This window comes from Meles meles, chromosome 6 (genome assembly GCF_922984935.1).
Source record: "Meles meles chromosome 6, mMelMel3.1 paternal haplotype, whole genome shotgun sequence".
Taxonomy (NCBI): Eukaryota; Metazoa; Chordata; class Mammalia; order Carnivora; family Mustelidae; genus Meles; species Meles meles.
The window spans coordinates 19,678,974-19,698,440 of NC_060071.1; the positions used below are offsets into that span (position 1 = coordinate 19,678,974).

At 49.9% G+C, this 19,467-nt stretch overlaps 1 protein-coding gene across 2 annotated transcripts in view; it reads right to left on the reverse strand.

Moving 5' to 3' along the window:
* The window catches only part of PCSK6 (proprotein convertase subtilisin/kexin type 6), a 181,846-nt gene that overhangs the window by 57,959 nt on the left and 104,420 nt on the right, over positions 1-19,467 (reverse strand). For both annotated transcript variants that reach the window (XM_046008470.1, XM_046008469.1), the window contains exons 9-12: positions 18,095-18,195; positions 13,186-13,289; positions 11,357-11,474; positions 1,497-1,685 (exon numbers count right to left, since the gene is read on the reverse strand). In XM_046008470.1, the coding sequence (XP_045864426.1) occupies positions 1,497-1,685; positions 11,357-11,474; positions 13,186-13,289; positions 18,095-18,195 (512 nt within the window). The remainder of the gene's footprint in view (positions 1-1,496; positions 1,686-11,356; positions 11,475-13,185; positions 13,290-18,094; positions 18,196-19,467) is intronic.

The window sequence follows — 19,467 nt, forward strand, 5'->3', positions numbered from 1 at the left end:
CCTAGGGTGACTGAAGCCGACCTGCCCATCTGCCCATCTGCCCAGCTCCAGTCTGGAGTCCGCATGGGGAACAAGCGCCCACCACAGAGGACTTCCGATCTTGCAAGGAATGCTAGAAGTCCGGACTTTTAGATGGAATCTCTCAAAGTTCCAGGAACAACAACTGCAACTCTGGCTCTAAAAGAGCTTAACAGCATGGCAAGCCAGCTGGTACCCTCAGACCGCTCGCAGCCTTGTCACCTCCGGGCCAAGGCAGAGGGTGACTCTGGCCTTGGAAGACAGATGCCCCCTGTGGCTCTTGTGCTACGAGGCTGGCACCTCACCTGGTAGGGAGGGCCTGAGCCGGATGGCCGAGCCCTGCAAACCCATGAAGCCAGAATCTGGTCCCAGGGCTGCTTCCAGGGCACCGACTGCAAATGCCGGCCACCCGCTCTCCTTCAGACAAAGGCCAGCATCTGCCTGTCCCTGCAGCAGGCCAATCTCTCGGTCATCAACCACGCAGGGATGGGGTAGACAGGGGTAAGAGAAAGGGCAACTCCCGCCCGGTCCTGAACGGAGCCCTTCACGCAATCCTCATTTCTGAACACTATAGCCCAACTCTGGCTGCTGCCCGAGGCAAGTAAACCAAGTGAGGCAAGTGGACCCACTGTGGGCAAGCGGGGAGTAGGGTTACAGCCCAGCAGATGGGGATAGGCATGGGGGGGACACAGTTTGGTTGTCAGCTGTTTTTCAAGAGAAATGCTGGCTTGTCCTGAAACCTTTCTCTTCCCTCTGCCTCTTAACCAAGGGAGCCCCAAAGAAGCCCCAATCCCTCTCCCCCTCCCCCAAGCTCCCACAAATCCCTTCAGGCCATTCACCTGCCAGCAACACAGATGCATCAAAGCACTTGTCCTTTTCTGACCTTGTGGAAGAAATGGCTCCATGGCTTTCCATGATGAGAAACTCCAGAATTCGGAGTCTGTTTCTGGGGCCTTCAGCTAAACAGGGATCCTCTCAGGCGCATGCATGAGAATCCTGCCCCGAGCAGCCTCCGGGCGCCCCATGCGAGCCGCATCGCCCACAGGGCAGAGCCTCCTGCCCACACGAGTTCAACAGCGCTACGTACAACCGGACGGCCACGCGGGAGCTTTGGGAGGAAGGCAGTCCTCCTCTGATACACGTGCTCACTTCAAATGCGAATGAATAGGAGAACAATGACCTCCAGCGCACTTCAAAGGGCAATTAAGTCGTAGCCAGAATTCTATAAATCTCTCCGTTAAACGAAGCAGTCACAAACCCTCGTCACCCCAGCCTGGAAACGAAAGTTCCCCAGGACGGTTCTAAAGGCCAGGTTTCCGGTTAGTAGGCGGCGCATGCGAACGTCTCCAAGAGGAAGCTGTGGGCAGTACCAACCCGCCCAGGTGCCCTGCAGGGATGCTGTGACCTCCGGCTGGATGAGCCCTCCTGATAAGCCCCAGCACCCCTGCCCCAGGCCCGCTAGGCCAGCCTGGCCTTACCTCTTGGCCAAGAGTTGAGACTTGGTTCCCGAGGGAGAAATGAGGTGGATCTGGAGGTCTCCCCGGCGTGGGTGGGAAATAGAGATGCGAGCCACCACGTGCTCCAGGTAGCTCACGCGCTGGTCTGAGTGGTCGGCACAGGCAGTGGTCAGGGTGGTGGTCCGCAGAGTCTGCACCACGGGGATGCTCCTGGGAGATGAGGGAGGGGCTCAGGACTCCAAAACCAGAGGCTCCGAGTCTCAGCAGGAGGGCAGTGCGTTGAGGCCCTCCCAGGGACCCCCAGGGACAGCTCCAACCCCTCTTGATGCTTCCACTGGAGCTATCCTGCCAGCCAGAAGATGTTCACTCTTCTGGAACTTGCTTAGAGATTTAAAGAATGGCTTCACATACAAACTCAGCTAACACACCCAGTGATCAGCCTCCTCAGTGCCCAGGAGCTGGCTTCTTAGTAGCCTATGATCAGCTCATTGCCTCAACTGCTGGGGGTCAGCAAGGCTTTCAAACCCTACGGCTTTGTTTCAAAGACCAGCCTTGATAATACAAGTCACGATGCCGAATGATAACAGCAAACATTCCCTGAGCAGACGGCATACCGGGCACCAGACGGGGCACTCATCTGAGAATTTACACGGATTAATCCATTACATCCAGAAAGTGGTCACACATAGCTACTGAGAAGCAGAGCTGGGATACGAGGCTCAAGCTCACTGCCTCCACCTTTGTGCCACAGCGTCCCTCAAGGGTGCTGGTGTGGGTCCATACTTGTGTTCAAGATACCGAGGAAGAGGAGATCAACAAGGTACCCGGGGTCAGAGCTGGGCTCTTGTGCTGAATGCACAAGCCAAGGCTGTAATGGCTGGACCAGAGTCACAGCAGAAGGACAGGAGCTGGTCCACTCCCTACCTGGGAGTCCTGGGGACTCCACTCCCCAGTCATGCATGGATAGTGTTGTCCCATCCCTCTCCTGTCCTCTGATGGGAACGGACGACAATTCTCTTAATAAAGTCAAGGCAGTTTTTACCATATGGGATGAAATCTGAGGATAAGCATCGAGTCCCAATTGTTCCCAAGTTAGTTCCACCAGAATTTTCTAACACTCCCCAGAGGAGGTAGATACAAAGCCTGCACCTGCATCCAGGCTGGGCACTCCCGTCTAGTCTGGGCCATCGGGGCTCGCCCTCACCACTAGTAAACTGGAGAAAGATCTCCCGCCACCCAGCAGCACATTAATAATTCCCCACTGCTCAGCCAGCACTTGGTTTATCACGGGGAGCGCTTTGCTCATTTCGCCCCGACTTTCTGCTCAGGAAGGGAGGCTTGAAGTGTGGGCTCAGCATCTCTCAGGAATTACATCGCTTGGCTCTCCCGGGCCTGAGTCATAAAAAACAATCAAAACAGCTATAAACAGTGATGTAATTCCCTCGGAGACTCTGTAGATATTTGAAAACACGATTTGCCTGCATCATAAATTGATTTCGAGATGCTGACTTCTTTCACCACCTTCTCCCAAATTTTCCTGTCTGTGCTTACAGGTCAGCGGGTCCCCCACTGTGGCAGATGCAGAACCTCTCCAGGGCCCAAGAGGAAGATCAAGTGAAAGTAGAAACAAAAACTATCACCAAGTTCTAAAAACCTGCCCCATCCCTCTCATACCTTTGGCCAATGGGGAGGAACAATCACTCCTACCTAGAAATAGACCTGAAATGGACCTAGAAATAGAGTTGAAATCCCACGAAGGAATCCTTAATCCTAAGGATAAGGCAGAGGATTCCAGAGAATGGGAACCAGGTACGAGATTCTGCAACCCCACCCCACCCTCACCTGGCCCTCTCCCTGTGGCTTGGCCACCCTGCTGACATCGAGAGGGAAAAAAAAAAAGCATCTGAAGGAGTATTAAATACTCTGTGACATTATTAAAAGCTTCTTGCATTTGCCACTCTTATTCTTCCTGAGGGACTCTAGCTTCTAGGCCACCCCTGAGGTCAGAAAGCTTGGTTGGTCTAATACACAGAGTCTGCCTCGCAGCTGCCCAGGTTGCAGCTGGCTGGGTGTGAGGGGCCCATGGGTCCCTTTGGGTGTTAAAGCCCAGCATGGTTTGATTTTCAAAACTAAGCCATTACCCCCAGCTGGGGCGGTGGGGTGGGTGGGGGAGGCTAGGAGTCCCTTCCTCCAGGGAAAAAGTCTAATTATAACAATTAGTTCGTAGGAAATCTCGGTTACAGGCCACCAGATCCCCCTCATTTGTGCAAGTTCTAGGGGAGGGAGGGGAGCCCAGGACAGCCACCCAAGGACAGTGAGTTGTTCCCCTCCTTACGAGCAGTTAGCCTTCCCCACATTTTATTTCTGCTCCCGCTGGAGCAAATAACCTAACATTCCAAGTCAGGAGCTTTTACATTTCCTTTAAAAAGAAATAGGTGAGAAAAAAAAAAAAAAAAGAAAAGAAATAGGTGAGGGATGGGGGGAGACTTGAAAATGTGTCAGGATATTCGAGCTGAAAGTTTTCTGTATTTCAGATAGAAGCCCCAAGGAGAAGGGGGAAAGTCCCAAAATCGAGGATGTATCGTATGGTGACTAACATAATGTCATTGAAAAAAGAAGAAGGAGGAGAAGAAGGAGAGGAAGAGGGAGAGGAGGAAGAAGAGGAAGGAGAAGAAAGAAGAAAAAAGAAGGGAAGCCAAATATCAAGTCATCACTTTGTAAGGATTAACTCTTAGGCAGAAGGTGAAACCATCAATGGGGTGGGGGATGGGTAAGAAAAGGGAAGCTTCTCTCCACCCTACAGTTATTTCAAAGATAACTGTATCTTTGGGCGCCTCAGCAGCTCAGTTGTTAAGCGTCTGCCTTCCACTCAGGTCATGATCCCAGGGTCCTGGGATGGAGCCCCACATCAGGCTCCCTGCTCAGCGGGAAGCCTGCTTCTCCCTCTCCCACTGCCCCTGCTTGTGTTCTCTCTATCGCTGTGTCTCTCTCTCTGTCAAATAAATAAAATCTTTAAAAAAAAAAAAAAAAGATAACACAGAAAATGCAAGTTGACCCACAAAGCTGGTATATTTTTTAGTTTAAACAACGTGCAGGGATTATCTTTGTAACTAAAAATGTCGCACGGTGATTAAATTCTGTAATTGTTGTCTGTGTACCCAAGGCCATCCTCCTAGGACCGTAGAGGAACCCAAGGGGTTAAAAAATCCCACAAGACCCACCTCCAGACCCAGTGATATTTAAACTATGGAGACTGCCCTACTTTGAACCAGTCTCTGAGGACAGACTTGTCACTTCCTGTTGAACCACATTTCAGACTTAATTACTGATACTCCAGATGTTCCTCTTTCATCCTGAAATCTCTTAAACAGCTCCCTTCTCCTGAGGGGGTGGAAGGTTCCCAACGACAGGCAGCCTTGACAGTGACTTCTAGTAACTCCCAACCAAAACTCCTTCACCTCCTGCCTCTCCCCAATGTGTAACAGCATCTAGTGTCTTGTAAATGTGTAGAAACAAGATCCCAATCTACTCCAGTCAGTGCCCTCACCAAATCACAGAGCATCGGAGTGAAATCCAGAGCCAAAGATAAACATTTTCAAGGACGGGTTTTCCCTGCTCTCTGAAAGTAGATCATTCCTATGAAACCTTCCTCCAGCTGAGACCAAAGACATAAAGCAAAGAAGCAATTACCATTCATTTATTCATTTACATGGGGGAAAAAAAAACGTGGGAGCATTCCCAGACCCCAAAAGTCACCTCTCTTTGACTTTTCTGATACCTTAGGACACATCTGGCTAATGGAAGCACAAAATAAATCGAGATAAAGCACAGACACTCACAGACACTGTTCAAAGCTCTGGTGGCTTGATGCTGAGATGCTGGGTATAGTTCCCAGGGATGGAGTTGGGGTGGGGTTGGGGAGGCTCTCACTTCTCAGGGCACACGCTGCCTTTATCACACGCAGCTTGCTGCAAAACCCATGCTGAACGCTATTTTTGCTTTCTGTCGCTTTTTTGGGTAAAAGCAGAAATCCTCTTCCAGTTTCTTCAAGATCCTCAGGCTTTTTGTAAAAGCCAAGTGGTATAAGGTGAACTTTCAGAAGTGGGGGATACTTACAATACAGGTGGCCAGGGAAAGCAAGGAGGGAGGGCGATCTGGTGTTTGCTGAGCTTACCCTCCATTGTCACATTTGTCTTTTTGCCCTGCCTGCCGGGGAACCCAGGACAAGCCAATACTGCCACTCCCAGCTTGAAGACTTCTCTCCAGCTCAGCTACAGGGGCAGATCTGGGCTCTGGCACTGAGCCTTTCCAGGCTAATGCCTCCTTCCCAGGCGGCAGGGCTAGGGATGAGAGCCGCCCAGGTCCTCATTAGACAATTCTGAGATCACGCCGAGTGGGACACCCACCAGAATTGGAAGGAAGGGGCTCCTTTGCCCCTGTTGTAATTGGCATCTGTGTTGGGGAGATAAGGCTGCTGCAGAGTTCAGGAGGATTACAGTGGAAAGAGCCAGGAGGTCAACCAGGAGACCCTTTTGCAGACCTCCTAAAGGGTAGTGAGTAGCGTGGAGAGTGGTTAATTGGGACAGACTTATCAAATTAAGCTGTACGAGAGCAGCTTGGTCTGTTGGACGACAGAGTCATCTGAACGGGGACAGTAAGAAGCTTCAGAGTCACTTCTTAGATCTATGTTCTAGGATGAAGGTTCTCGCCAGAACGGTCATAGTGTCTGAGGGTAGATAGACTTCTGACTCATATTCGCTGACATTTGGGGTTTTCCTGAGATGAAATTCCTTTTGATCATGAAACCACAGCACATCATATAGGCTGGAAATAAGATTTAAAAAGAAAAGGCGGCTAACCCAGTACATTAATCTAGACATGCTGTCCGTGATTAAGTTGTAAGGTGTTTTAACACACAGGGTTTCAATTTATTTTTGAGCATTTATTTTTCTTTAGTGCAAAACAAGGGGCTAAATGAGCTGACTCTAAACATCCCTTCCAGCCCTAAGATGCGATCTGACGAGGAGTGAAAAAGACAATACGATACACAGTCAGTTCTCATTATTCGCGATTCCGTATTCGAAAGCTCACCTAGATCAATACTGTGGTGCTTTTGCAATCGTTTATGGGAATGCGCAGAAGGGCAAACTATGTGAGTTGCCCCATAGACACGCTCCCAGGTGAGGCCAAACAAGGGGACACTCTGCCTCTTGGTTTCAGCTTTCATACTGGGAACAAGAGTCCTTCCAATGATCTATTTTTAATGGTATGTTTTTCACATTTTTCCTTTTTTTTTTGTTGGTAGTTTCGCTGACCACTGAGGAGCCCTCTGGTTTCCTAAGTGCTGGAAGGCTGAGCTGCACCTTCTGGAGAAAACATGTCTGCTGGATAAGCTTTGTTCAGACCTGAGTTATAGCGCTATTGGCCTTACGGGCAATGTTAATCATAACATACATGAAATAAAATGCTTTTAAACAGAAACATGCATAAAGCAAAGTTACGTATGGATCAGTGGATGAAAATGCTGTGACCAGAGGCTGGCAGGAACCTAACCCTGGATGTCCCCTAGCAGCGATGGTTCTATCTTTGCAAATTCAGTGTCTGTGGTGACTTCATAGAACATCACTACTGGCCCTAATGAAAATTGGCTGGATCAGTCAAATTCAAATGGGAATTTTTGAAGTAAGTTGCATTTATAACTTGGGGGGAAAAGGCTTGCAGCAAAAAATAAGCTGGGCAGGGCAAGGGCTGTAGGAAAACAGGTAGGTTACTAAGATTTTCCAGTGTCTCCAGAGGAGGCAGGACAAATGTCAAGACCAGGTATGGTCACCCCCTGCCCCTGCCCCTGCTGGGCAGGACAGCAGAGCTCGAGTTTTCTTAGGACGTCCAGCCACGCCCTGCGTAAGAATGACAGAGGAAGAAGCTAGAAGCAATGGCCTCCCTCCTGTGGTCTCTAGGGGTGTGGGCGAAACCCGCCCAGTTCAGACAGAACCCAAAGGTGAGAGGGGATTTAGCTTTTTTTTTTTTTTAAGATTTTATTTATTTATTTAACACAGAGTGAGTGAGAGAGAGAGAGATCACAAGTAGGCAGAGAGGCAGGCAGAGAGAGAGGGGGGAAGCAGGCTCCCAGCTGAGCAGAGAGCCCAATGTGAGGCTCGATCCCAGGACCCTGAGATCGTGACCTGAGCCGAAGGCAGAGGCTTAACCCTCTGAGCCACCCAGGTGCCCTCGCTTTTAGCTTTTTTAATAGCTTTATTTTTTTTAAATATTTTTTATTTATTTGACAGAGAGAGAGAGATCACAAGCAAGCAGAGAGGCAGGCAGAGAGAGAGGGGGAAGGAGGCTCCCCGCCGAGCAGAGAGCCCAATGTGGGGCTCGATCTCAGAACCCCGAGATCAGGACCTGAGCTGAAGGCAGAGGTTTAACCCGCCGAGCCACCCAGGCACCCCTGGCTTTTAGCTTTTTAAAACGATCCTAAACCAGGCTGTGTGCAGTGGGGCTGTTGTGGGTCCTGGCCACACAGGTACTCCCCATGGGGACACAGATGCTGTGTGGCCTTACCCACCAGCCTAGCTAGCTAAGCTGTTGTAGACCAGATACCTGGGTCTGGCCTCTGGGGTGCTGGCAGCTGGTCAGGGCTGGAGGAACCTCCAAGCAGCCAGAGTCACAGTGATTTCCTGTCCTCAGGACCAGTGTGCTCAGCCTGCTGGGGACGCAGAGGGAAGAGAGGGAAGGTGTCTCTTGGACAGTGGGCAGGTCACTCCACTTGGTTGGGTCCTGCCTGAGTTCCCATGATGTTCCCTTCCCAGGGGAGGCGAGGTAGGCTCTGGGGACAGGCAGCCTGGGGCAGGAGCTCAGCCCCACTGCCACTCAGCCCCAGGCTACTCCTAGACTCCTTTGTGCCTCAGTTTCTTCGATGGAAAGCTGGGGGAAGAATCATGCCCAAACTCCACACCCTTGGTGGGCGTTCTGAATGCATGAGTACCCAGAAAGTGCTGAAAACAGTGTCTGGCCCATAGTAAGTACCTGATAATCTTTATCCGTTATGCTTACCTCTGTATTTAGAAGTCGAAAATGACCCCTGCACGGGGTCTGGTTCAATGAAATTAATGTGGTTAATCCATAGTTAATTCTGGAACATCTCTAAATATATGGTCTGGCCTACAGATGATTCTTAATATTCAAAGCCTTCAGGACTGAAGTGTATTTTTGGGTTGTGCGAGTTCTTTCAAGGAAAGACCAACCACACAAAACTGCCAAATGTCTGCACGGTGACCTCCCCGCACCTAGGAAAACTCAGGAGCACAGGACAAGATCTTATTGCTCGGAGAGACTCTGCCGTTGCTGCTGTCTGTCCAGCATGGAGTAGAGTCAGGGATGTCAGAAAGTGTTTCATGGGAGCCTGGAATTTTTTTAAAGACACAATGGAACTGCTGGCTAGAAACATCCTAAGGGTCAAAGGAGATATTTAATAGCTGTTGGCCTTTTTGCCCCTTTTGGGCTGAGTGTGACTTGGGGCGGAGGTAGCATCGGACAGGGCAGACAGGAGGAGGAACAGCAACAGGGGCCTGGATGGTCACTTGGGGCCCAGTGGGAGACACGCTCGTGTCCAAGCACAGGCTGGGGCAGCAGGTGGGCTCTGCGGGGAGGGTGGCCCATGGATTCCTGAGTCGTGACCTATCCCAGGAGTGGAAGGCCAGATCGGGGCAGAAGGGCAGGAGAGAACGGAGAGGTCACTGCTCTTCATTTCTGCCCTGGGATGTGACCACCAACACCCAGGTCCTCTGACTCTGTGGGACATTACTGTAGAAATGGCAGACGTGGCCACAACCTCCTCGAGGATGGCCGTCCTTGATGCTCTGTGAGCACTGTTCCCTGACCTTCATCACACCAGGGTGGCCCTTCCCTTCTTCCCAAGAGGAAAGAGGTAAACATACCACTTACATTACACACAGACACACACGGGATGGCCAGATAAAGAGGCTGGCCCTCTCTCTCTCTCAATCTCCCCGACTCCTTCTCTTTCTCTATCCGGAGGCCCTTATGCCCTTGGGAACAAGAGTGTGCAGTGAAGCAAGCGCTCAGGATAGCGGGTTGGCTGAATATTCTAGAAAGAGCCTCAAACCGCTAAATGTAAAGATAAATTTTCTTCTGAAACAGAAGTCTGATTCTTCCCTTCTGTTGGAATTTGCAGAGTCCTTTCTTCCCTCAAAGGACAGGAACAATGTCATACTGTATGTTACGGCCGGTTGCCTCAGCTGTCTAGACTCTGCGTGCTTTCACTTAAAAAACAAAATAAAATAAAAATAAAAACAACCCTTCGCCACCTAGGCACCACGTTACCATCTTAAAACTATTTCTGGCAGGAGAAGAATGCTTCATTCAGGAGCCGCCCTGATGCAGAGACCAGGGGGAGGGAGGTGGGCCTGGACGGGTGGCCTCGGGGGGCAGGACCCGGCTCCCAGGAGCCCAACATCATCTTACCCGGAGTCTGATTCTCCATGTGCCGGGCACTTTCCGAGAAGAAAAACAAAAGAAAGCAAAAGCCTTCTTGATCTCAGAGAACTTCCCTCTTTCTTCTGAATTGACAGGCTAAGGCTCCTCGGAAAAGACGATGCTTGAAACTGTGAAGACTGAGATCTGGTGCCTGCCTGCAGCCCGGCCCGTCAGGCCTGGCAGGGCTCACACAGCAGTCAGCCTTCACAATTAGCAGAGGCAAATGGGGTTTTTCAAAAATACTTTCCCAGGGAACTCACACAACAAACACTTCCTGAATTCCTACCATGGGCCAGGCATCAGCCAGAAACATTTTTCCCAACATTTTATGGCAAAAAGAACATATTATAAGAGGTAGGTGCTTTCAAAGAAGAGGCAGTGTCAAAGGGAGGGAGCAGCATTTGCGATAAAGCAAGGGTCACTCTTAATCACACCCACATTTCTTTTTCCAAATGCGTATTTTCCAGAGGTAATAAATAGTTACAGCTTGGGGGTAAAAAAAAGCATTCCATTCTTTATCAGATACTGAGGCCTAGAGAAACACCATTCTCTTTCTTAAAAAGTACAGCAGCCATGGCAGAACTCGGAAGAATGATCTGATTTCCTCCCCTCACGGAGTAGGGTTCTTGCTATCTGATTTACTTTGCAGCTGTTTTTGTTTGTTTGTTTTTTAAGAAAAATTTCAACGGACAAATGTATCTGATTTAGAATGACTCACTACCAAGGGCGATGCTGGGAGTGTCCTAACCGTGGAAAAAGGAGAAGCCGGGGTCCTATAGCACACCGCTCAAGGCTTGTTATAAAAATCCCGTTGCTTCAACCTCTAGAAGGTTATTAAAGTCCAGGTTCAAGTGACACAGAGGAAAGGTGCCGTGCACTTTGGCTCATAAACTCCCTTCGGCCTCGGGGGAGGGGCAGATGCTGCCCCTCCTGTTCATGGCTGATGGAGTCATGCGGGCTCCTGGGACAGGTGGGGATGGGCTCCCACCAGACAGAGAGGACACAAATCACTGCTGCCCATGTCACCCCACAGGTCTGATCGCCGCTCTGGTCAGCTATGCTAAATATTCTGGATAAGAATTTCCAGTACGAGGGACCATGGGGTGTCCAACTCCCTCCTACAGGGCGATTTCTAAAACTTACAGCAAAGAGCCTCAAAAGAGCCACAGTTTAAGGAGTGATTCTCTCAGCCCCAGAATTCGTAAGAGAAAACACGGACACGTCTATACACACACTATTATGCACACACACCGCCCCCCCCACGTGTGCCCGCTGATGTGCACGGGAACGCGAGTGTGAACACCTCCCCACACAGTACCTCACCACACAGTCGGGTCCACGCTGACATTCCTGAAAAGCCATGTGGTGCCCCAGCTGAGCCTCACCTGGGTCTCTTGTCTGTGGTGGCGACACACATGTGCTGGGCGGGCACTGCGGTCCACTTCTTCGCCTCCGTGACGAGGGCTTCTGCATCCACCAGGCCGAATCCATAGAGATGGCTGACTGAAAAGACAGAGGCTTCAGAACTCCCTGCAACGCCCCACACAACCCCCGGGAATGGAGCAAGACCCAGCTCTCTCACTCTGCTTGGCTCCCACGCAGGGCCCCACATCCATGACTGCCACGGTCCTGGGACAGACCACCTGCACCACTCCTGGGGGCAGAAACGTGGGCCATCTCCCGGAAACCCCAGCCTGCAGTCCTTCTGAGGACGGCTCCAAGATCCCAGCTGCTTTAGCCTCCCCCTGACCTGGACTCCTTCAGGTCAGCAGTGTGGGCCAGGAAACGTGGCCCACTTTGGTGCAGAGTTGGGAAAGAAGTGTTGAGAGAGAGCCTAGCATTTTCTATTTGCAAGGCAGGGATGGGTTTCCCCCGACCGTAGGGACTTGTCAGCATCTGAGCTCCTTGAATCATAAACCAGACCAGAGAAACAAAAACCTGAAACCCTTTGGTTCATGTGGCCACGCTGTGTAATAAACCAGAAAGCCAGGCTGCGTTGGTTTTTGTTTTTCTGTTGTTTTTTTTTTAACTATTTTCTTGGCCTGCTCAATTCCCAGGGCATTCTGGGAAAGTGGCATTGCTCAGAACTCAGACCGTGAGGGCTTATGAGTTGGCCCCATCCAGTGTTTATTGGCCATGGTAGGAGAGTTTCAAGGTTTAATTTAAGAGGCAGGGTCAAGAATGAGATATAATCTATTTTCCTATTTAATTAGGCCAACATTGAAATGTAGGTCAGATCTTGTTACAGCACACCCCTACCACCAACATTCTTGCAAGACAAAAATGCATTAGATCTGATCAAGTTTTCTTATTAAAAGGCATGTCCCTTGGAACTCATGGTGACAACATTGTCTTGTATTTTACAGATCGTAGTATCAGGTACAGTGTTGAAATAGTTGGGCCGGAGCTTCAGAAAAGAAAAAGAAGTCCTCCCTAACATACCCGGGCCGAATGTAAATCTTCTTCAAGTATCTCTGGTAAGAAGCCAGACAGACAAAGCCAGTGGCACAGTCCTATAATTATCTGCTCGAGAGGCTCCAAATATCTGGGTTACAAGCCCTGACCGTGGGTTGATTTCCTGGAACCTCAGTCTGTACCAGGCTGGGTTGGGGAAAGAAGCTTTGCTGTCCTGTGAGTTACTTTATAACACAGACAGAAATTTTATGGTTAGAAAGTAACTTACATAACTATTTCAGTATTCTCATTGTACAAATAAGGTAGCTGAGGGCCCATCTCCAAATCCTAGAGCTACTCAGGACTAAGAATGTAAGATGCCTTTACGTGGCATACAAACTATATTAAGTCATGGATTTGTTTGGATGTGTATTTAAAAAATGAAGATATAATCAAACCTGTGACCAACTAGATATAATGCAGTTTCCCTTAAGATATATTTATGTACAAAAATGCAAGTCAAGGTAAAGAGAACTATAACATCAATACTTGGTACAGGTGGTCTCTGGATGGCAAAAGTCGTGATGTTTGGGAAGCCTGAATTCTATGGCTCTTAGGCTTTTTTCTTAATCTCAGTGTGAGGTTACTTTTCTTAAATCTCTAGCTACTACTTCTGACTCTTCTTATTCTTTGAGGATCTGGGGATTCTTTTTGAGAAGCCCCTGGCCCCCCTTTAATAAGGATTCTAGCTGGTCACACAGGGACCCTCCAGGACAGGCTGATCGGTCCCTGCCCAGGCCACCGGGAGAAGCCACCGCACCTTTATGACCAGCACCGTTGACTTTCCAATCATTGGCTTTCAGATGTGCTGGCCTGGATGTCTTCACCAACAGGTGCTGGACGTCCCTCCAGGTTAACTGATTACTGCAACAACACAATGACAGACCAGCCCACATGGGTTAAAATGACAGCTGCCCAGGCCCATGGATGGTGATGCGTCAGGAGCCAGCCCCAAGCCAGGACTTGAGGGATCCCCCACAGGCTTCATTCCTCAGCGAGGGTTTATTTCATAACCTCTTTGTAAAGAATGGTTTCCAGGGATTAAACACTAAGCTAAAAGCGGTGCAGCAGGCTAAAATCCATGGCGTTCAAAACCCAGCCCCGCTGCCAAGATGTGCCTGTGTGTCCAAGGACTACTGAAGAAACTGTGGCAGGGACAGTGGGACGACATCCTGGGGTTTCCAAGTCCCAGGGGCTATTCTGCCATCGGGACGAGCAAATGCTACGGTGTGGGAAAGCACGCTCCAGCCTTCATCTGCCCAGACCCCCCGCTCCCCTGCCCCTGGTGTGGTCCCACCTGCCCCCAACTGTAGTTCAAGATTGTCATAACTCTAGATCTTAATACATTGGTTTTGGGGCAAAGTGGAAACGTTTCATTGAAAGAACACATTCGCACTAATAAAAATGCACAGATCAGAGTTTTTGGAGTCTAAGATACATTGTCCCGTCCCTCCCCCCTGAAACCAGATTCCATCTTCTAATGATACTCTATCATAACCCCCTCTGTCCACAGCATCAAGACTGGGCCACAGGCAGAGGCTGGCAGTACCCTCGGTGTAGCCTGCCCCACCCCCCCACAGCGGTTACAACTGTCTTTCCAGGCACCCCGTCTTTGTTTGTGCTTAAAAATTTCCGTAACAGAAAATTTATCAGCTTCCCCATTTTTCTGTGCACGGGGCAGAGCCCCCTAGTACCTGCACAGGGTTCAACATCCATCACAAACCACCCATCTCCAGAACTTTCTCTTCTTCCCCAAGTGGAACCCTGTCCCCATTAGACTCTACTTTCCTCTTTCCTCCTGCCTCCAGCCCCTTGGCTGCCACCCTTCTGTTTTTGGTCTCTATGAACGTGACAACTCTGGGAACCTCATATAAAGGGGACCACAGGGTACGCAACCTGTTGGGACTGGCTTGTTTTTCACTCTGCACGACGTTCTCCGGGTCCACTCACATATGTAGCAGGTGTCGGAATTCCCTTCCTTTTTAAGGCTGAAGCTTGTCTGGCCCACACTGTGTGTACACATTCATTTACTGATGGGTACATGAGGAATCTCCTCCTTTTGGCTACCATGAGTAATGCTGCTGTGAACACGCATGTCCGAAGAGCTCTTCTAGTCCCTGCTTTCAGCTCTCTTCGGTTCTACCCACAAGTAGAATTATAGGATCCTTTGTTTAAGCTGTTAGGGAACTCCCACTCTGAATCCCACCACGGCTGCACCATTCCCTGGCCCCACCTCTTTGATTGTTGTCCACTGGGACCTCACTGTGGTTTGAGTCTTGGGGCACACATGCATCTCTCCCTTGGGGCTCGCGCTCCAGGCGTTAGCCCATCTTCTCTGATTTCTCCAGCATATTCTTGCTGCTGTGCCAGTGACCTCACTGGATTCCTGGCCAACCCCCTGCCCCCCATTTTGTGCATCAGTACAGTTTCCAGGCCTTTGCTTGGCTTTCCTCCCCTGCCTTACTGCCCCTCCTGAGGACCCATGGCCAATCTCATTGTTTGGGGGGATTCTGAGGCCCCACATGACCCAAGGCCTCACCCTCTCCCATACAGACACAGGCTTTAGAGCTCAACCTGAGTGGATGGGGCTGTGCCCCTTGTTTCCTGTGTGACCCCGCAAATTACTGTGGGGCCTATCGAGGATGGCTCCAGCAGAAGGTGCCAGGAAGCATGGGGCAGAATGGGTACAGAAAGGGAGAATGTTAGAAACCATCTCATTAGGAGGACATCCATTCTATTTTGCACTCTGGTAATACAGAAATGTAGTTGTATGAGAAACACAGCTAAGAAACAGCATTGGAAATGTTTTTTCAATGAAGATGGGACTGATGGGAAGTTCCAAGATGGCCACAAACCAAGACAACCTCTGCACAATTCTTACCCATGAGGGTCTTTATTTTTGTTATGTGCTGTCCACAGGCTCTCCCTGACCCCCGAGACCTCATCCACCCAGGACGATCTGATTTTGCCTGATCACTTCAGTCCAAGTGAACAGAGTCTGAAGGCCACGCTGGGCACGGGAGTAACAGGCTTGCTCCCCGGACACCTGCGCTATCCCAGCCTCTAATCTCCTCACCGCAGGCACGCAGGATCCCTTGTTAGAACCTGTCCCTTCCTTGACCAGTCCTGCAGGTTTAAATGCTCTGAGCTGACGCTGTTTCAGACTAGCCACCTGTAAATTCCTGAGGAGGAGCTAGAAAGGAGATGAAGACGACTTCCAGAGTTTTCCTGTGTCCACAGGCCAAGTTTAATGGGACAAACTGGCATGAAATGAAGCTTGTTTTCTATTTAGTTCAGATGACCAAAATGCCTTACAAGCTTCCAATAAGGAATGGAAGGAAATATTAAACAACGAATCGCTAAGTATGTGAATACCACTTTCCACACAAGTAAGTAATTACCCAGATTTTAAAAAATTTTTTAATTTTTTAAAAAGATTTTATTTATTTGACAGAGAGAGATCACAAAGAGGCAGAGAGGCAGAAAGAGAGAGAGAGAGAGAGGAGGAAGCACGCTCCCCACTGAGCAGAGAGCCCGATGCGGGGCTCGATTCCAGGACCCTGAGATCATGACTTGAGCTGAAGGCAGAGGCTTAGCCCACTGAGCCACCCACGTGCCCCTCAGATTTTTTTTTTTTTTTAAAGAGCCTCGGGACACAGAAGCCAACATTTTGGAATGAAAATCAAAATTATTGAACTATTCCTTTGTGAAACTGATAGCATTTGAGTTGTAAGTTCTTTTGCCTTGGACAAACCAACATGGAAACATCCGTAACTGCAAGGATCTAAGCAAACCAAATATGATTTTTTGAATCATTTAAAACCTCATAGTCGACAATCGACTACTTCAAATGGCAGGGTTGTTCTGAGCCAGTTTTTTTTTTTTTTAATTAATTAATTAATTTATTTTTTCAGCGTAACAGTATTCATTGTTTTTGCACAACACCCAGTGCTCCATGCAATACGTGCCCTCCCTATTACCCACCACCTGGTTCCCCCAACCTCCCACCCCCACCCCTTCAAAACCCTCAGGTTGTTTCTCAGAGTCCATAGTCTCTCATGGTTTGCCTCCCCTTCCAATTTCCCTCAACTTCCTTCTCCTCTCCATCTCCCAATGTCCTCCATGTCATTTGTTATTCTGAGCCAGTTTTGATGTCTACTCTAAATTCATTTTTGACACCAGGAGTGCCTGTGTGGTATTTCTTATTTATTTATTTAAAAATATTTTATTTATTTATTTGTCAGAGAGAGAGAGCACAAGCAGGCAGAGGCAGAGACAGAGAAGTAGGCTCCCCGCTGAGTAAGGAGCCTGATGCGGGACTCGATCCCAGGACCCTGGTTTCATGACGAGCTGAAGGCAGCAGCTTAACTGACTGAGCCACCCAGGCATCTCGGTTGCCTGTGTAGTAAACTCTCTTTTCTTGCTGACCCATCTGGACACTAACAACTCCGGAGTCTTTATTTGGCTTGCAACAGATAAAACACCACCACTGTCTTGTTAGTTTCTCTTTATAAAGGGCACCCAGATTGGCCGGAAGTGGGATTTTGGCACATGACACAGCATGGGAGGTAGGCTTGGGGTTCTGGTCTTACAAAGGGCAGGAGACAGTGAGCTTTAGGAAGGAAAAAGAAGGGAAGGAGTCTCTTCACATCCATTAAGGGTAGCCTTAAAAAGGAAGGAAATCCTGACCCTTGCTACAGGGTGGACAAACCTTGAGGACACTGTGCTACATGAAGACAGTCACAAAAAGCCAAACCCTGTGGGATTCCACCAACACGAGGTGCTTAGAGCAGGCAAAGTCACAGAGACAAGAGGTGGACTGGTGGCTGCCAGAACCTGGAGGAAGGGTTACAGGGAGTTTTATGAGCGGAATTGCATCCTCCCGAATTCATAGATTGAAGCCCTCGACCCTAGTCCTACAGAATGAGGCAGGGTCTGTGAGGAGGTAATCAAAGTCGAATGGGATCATTAGGCCCTCACCACCTATGACCAGCGTCTTTACAAAAGAATCTAGACACAGACACACACAGAGACAGAAGGAAGACCGTATGAGGACACAGGAGGAATGTGGCCATCTACAAGCCAAGGAGAGAGGCCTCAGAGGATGCCAATCCCACTGACACCTTAATCTTAGACTTCCGGCCTCCAAAACTGTCAGATCATTCATTTATGTTGTTCAAACCACCCAGTCTGTAGTATTTTGTTATGGCAAACCTAGCTGACTGCTCCAGGAGCTGCTGCTTACTGGGTATAGGATTTCAGTTTGGGATGATGGAAATGTTCCACAGATGGGCGGTGGGGATGGCTACGCAAGGTGAATGTGCTTAAGGAAATGAACATTTAGAAAATAATTAAAATGGGGGTCGCCTGGGTGGCTCAGTCGATGAAGCACTTGCCTCAGCTCAGGTTGTGATCTCAGGGTCCTGGGACGCATCTCCAGGTTGGGCTCCCAGCTCAGCAGGAAGTCTGCTTCCCCCTTTCCCTCTGCCGCTCTCCCCCCACCTCCTCCTCCCGCCCCTGCTCCTGTGCTCTCTCTCTCTCTCTCACATAGATAAATACAATCTTCCAAAAAATGGTTAAAATGGTCGCCTTTAGGCTATGTGTATTTTACTATTAATAAAAATTTAAAGAAAACAAAGGAGAAGAAGGGGAGGCAAGTGGGAACTTACTTTGCTTCCAAAGCCAAGGCGATGATGCCCGCCACCATGGGGGCTGAAACCGAGGTCCCGGTGTGGCCGTCTGTGCAGCGCTGCCGCAGATCCGTGGTGACCTGCGTGACAGGGCAGCAAGAGGCGGAGTCGGCTCTCAGAGGTCAAGAGGCTGCTGAGGATGCGGCACCTGGTTAGGTGTGGCCCCTGGTCCCAGGGACGGAAAAGGCACCACGCAAATGTATCCCCGCAACTGAGGTTTCTATCTGCTTCCCCCTGCTAGTCTGCTTGCTCTCATACATAGAACAGGGACCATTCTCTCCCACCACCACCACCACCCGCCCCAGGTAGTGAGCTAATCACAGGGTAGGGACAGGAAGATAAGGTAGAGGGCAGACGGGCAGTAGGAATTCATACAACCTCACCCCGTAGACCTGCGTGCTGAGACACAAAGGTAAGAGAAGGAAACAAAGAGGGGCCCTCCATGGCAGAGTCCTCCAGTGAGACCAACTGCCAGAGTCCACATTCACGACCTCCAACTCACCCCTGACATCAAGAGCAGCTGGAAACACAGGCGGCATTAAGGAGGATGCCCAGGGGGCCCAGAGACCATCCCTGCCTTTCCCCAGAAGATTCAGAGATCAGTCAGAGAAGGTCACAGATCATTCTCTACGAGCACAGGTAGTTGACAGGGTCCCACAGCACCCAGTTCCCTCTACAGCAGCAGATGAACCTGAAGTGTTCGTGACCTTCACAGGGCCTGCTGTATGGGACAAGGAAGCAGGCCATTCTCCTTGGAAGGCAAAGCTGACTGCAAACCAAGGGTGCTTAGCACACCTTCCTCAGAGGCACTGACTCCAAGCTGGGTGGCCTTATTGATTTGGGACCTCGTTAGTGCCCAGCCTGATCTGTCCCTTCTCTTTGAATAGACACGGAGAAGCAGCACCGTGGAATCACCACGCGTGGCTTCAGCTGTGCCAACGCCTACTGTGCTAGATGGGATTTTGGCCGTCAAGCTACTCCCGTGCACCCTGCAGAGGCACGAGCATCGTTAACCAGCAGACCTTAAATCAGCGAGAATATCCTGGATTGTCCAGCAGGGCCCGACATCATCGCCAGCCCCTGAGAAGTAGAAGGAGGCAGAAAAGCTTGTCAGAGAGCCGAGGCAGAAGAGGGACCCAAACCATCTCCACTGGCTTTGAAGAGGGAGAGAGGAGAACTTAAGCCAAAGAATGCGGGCGGCCCGGAGGTGCTGAGAACAGCCTTGCGCAGACAGCCCACAAGGAAACCGGAGCTCAGTCCTATAACCACAAGGAACTAAGTCTGCCAACAACCTGAATGAGCACAGAATAAATTCTCCAGCAGCGCCTCTAGAAAGGAACACGGCCTGGCTG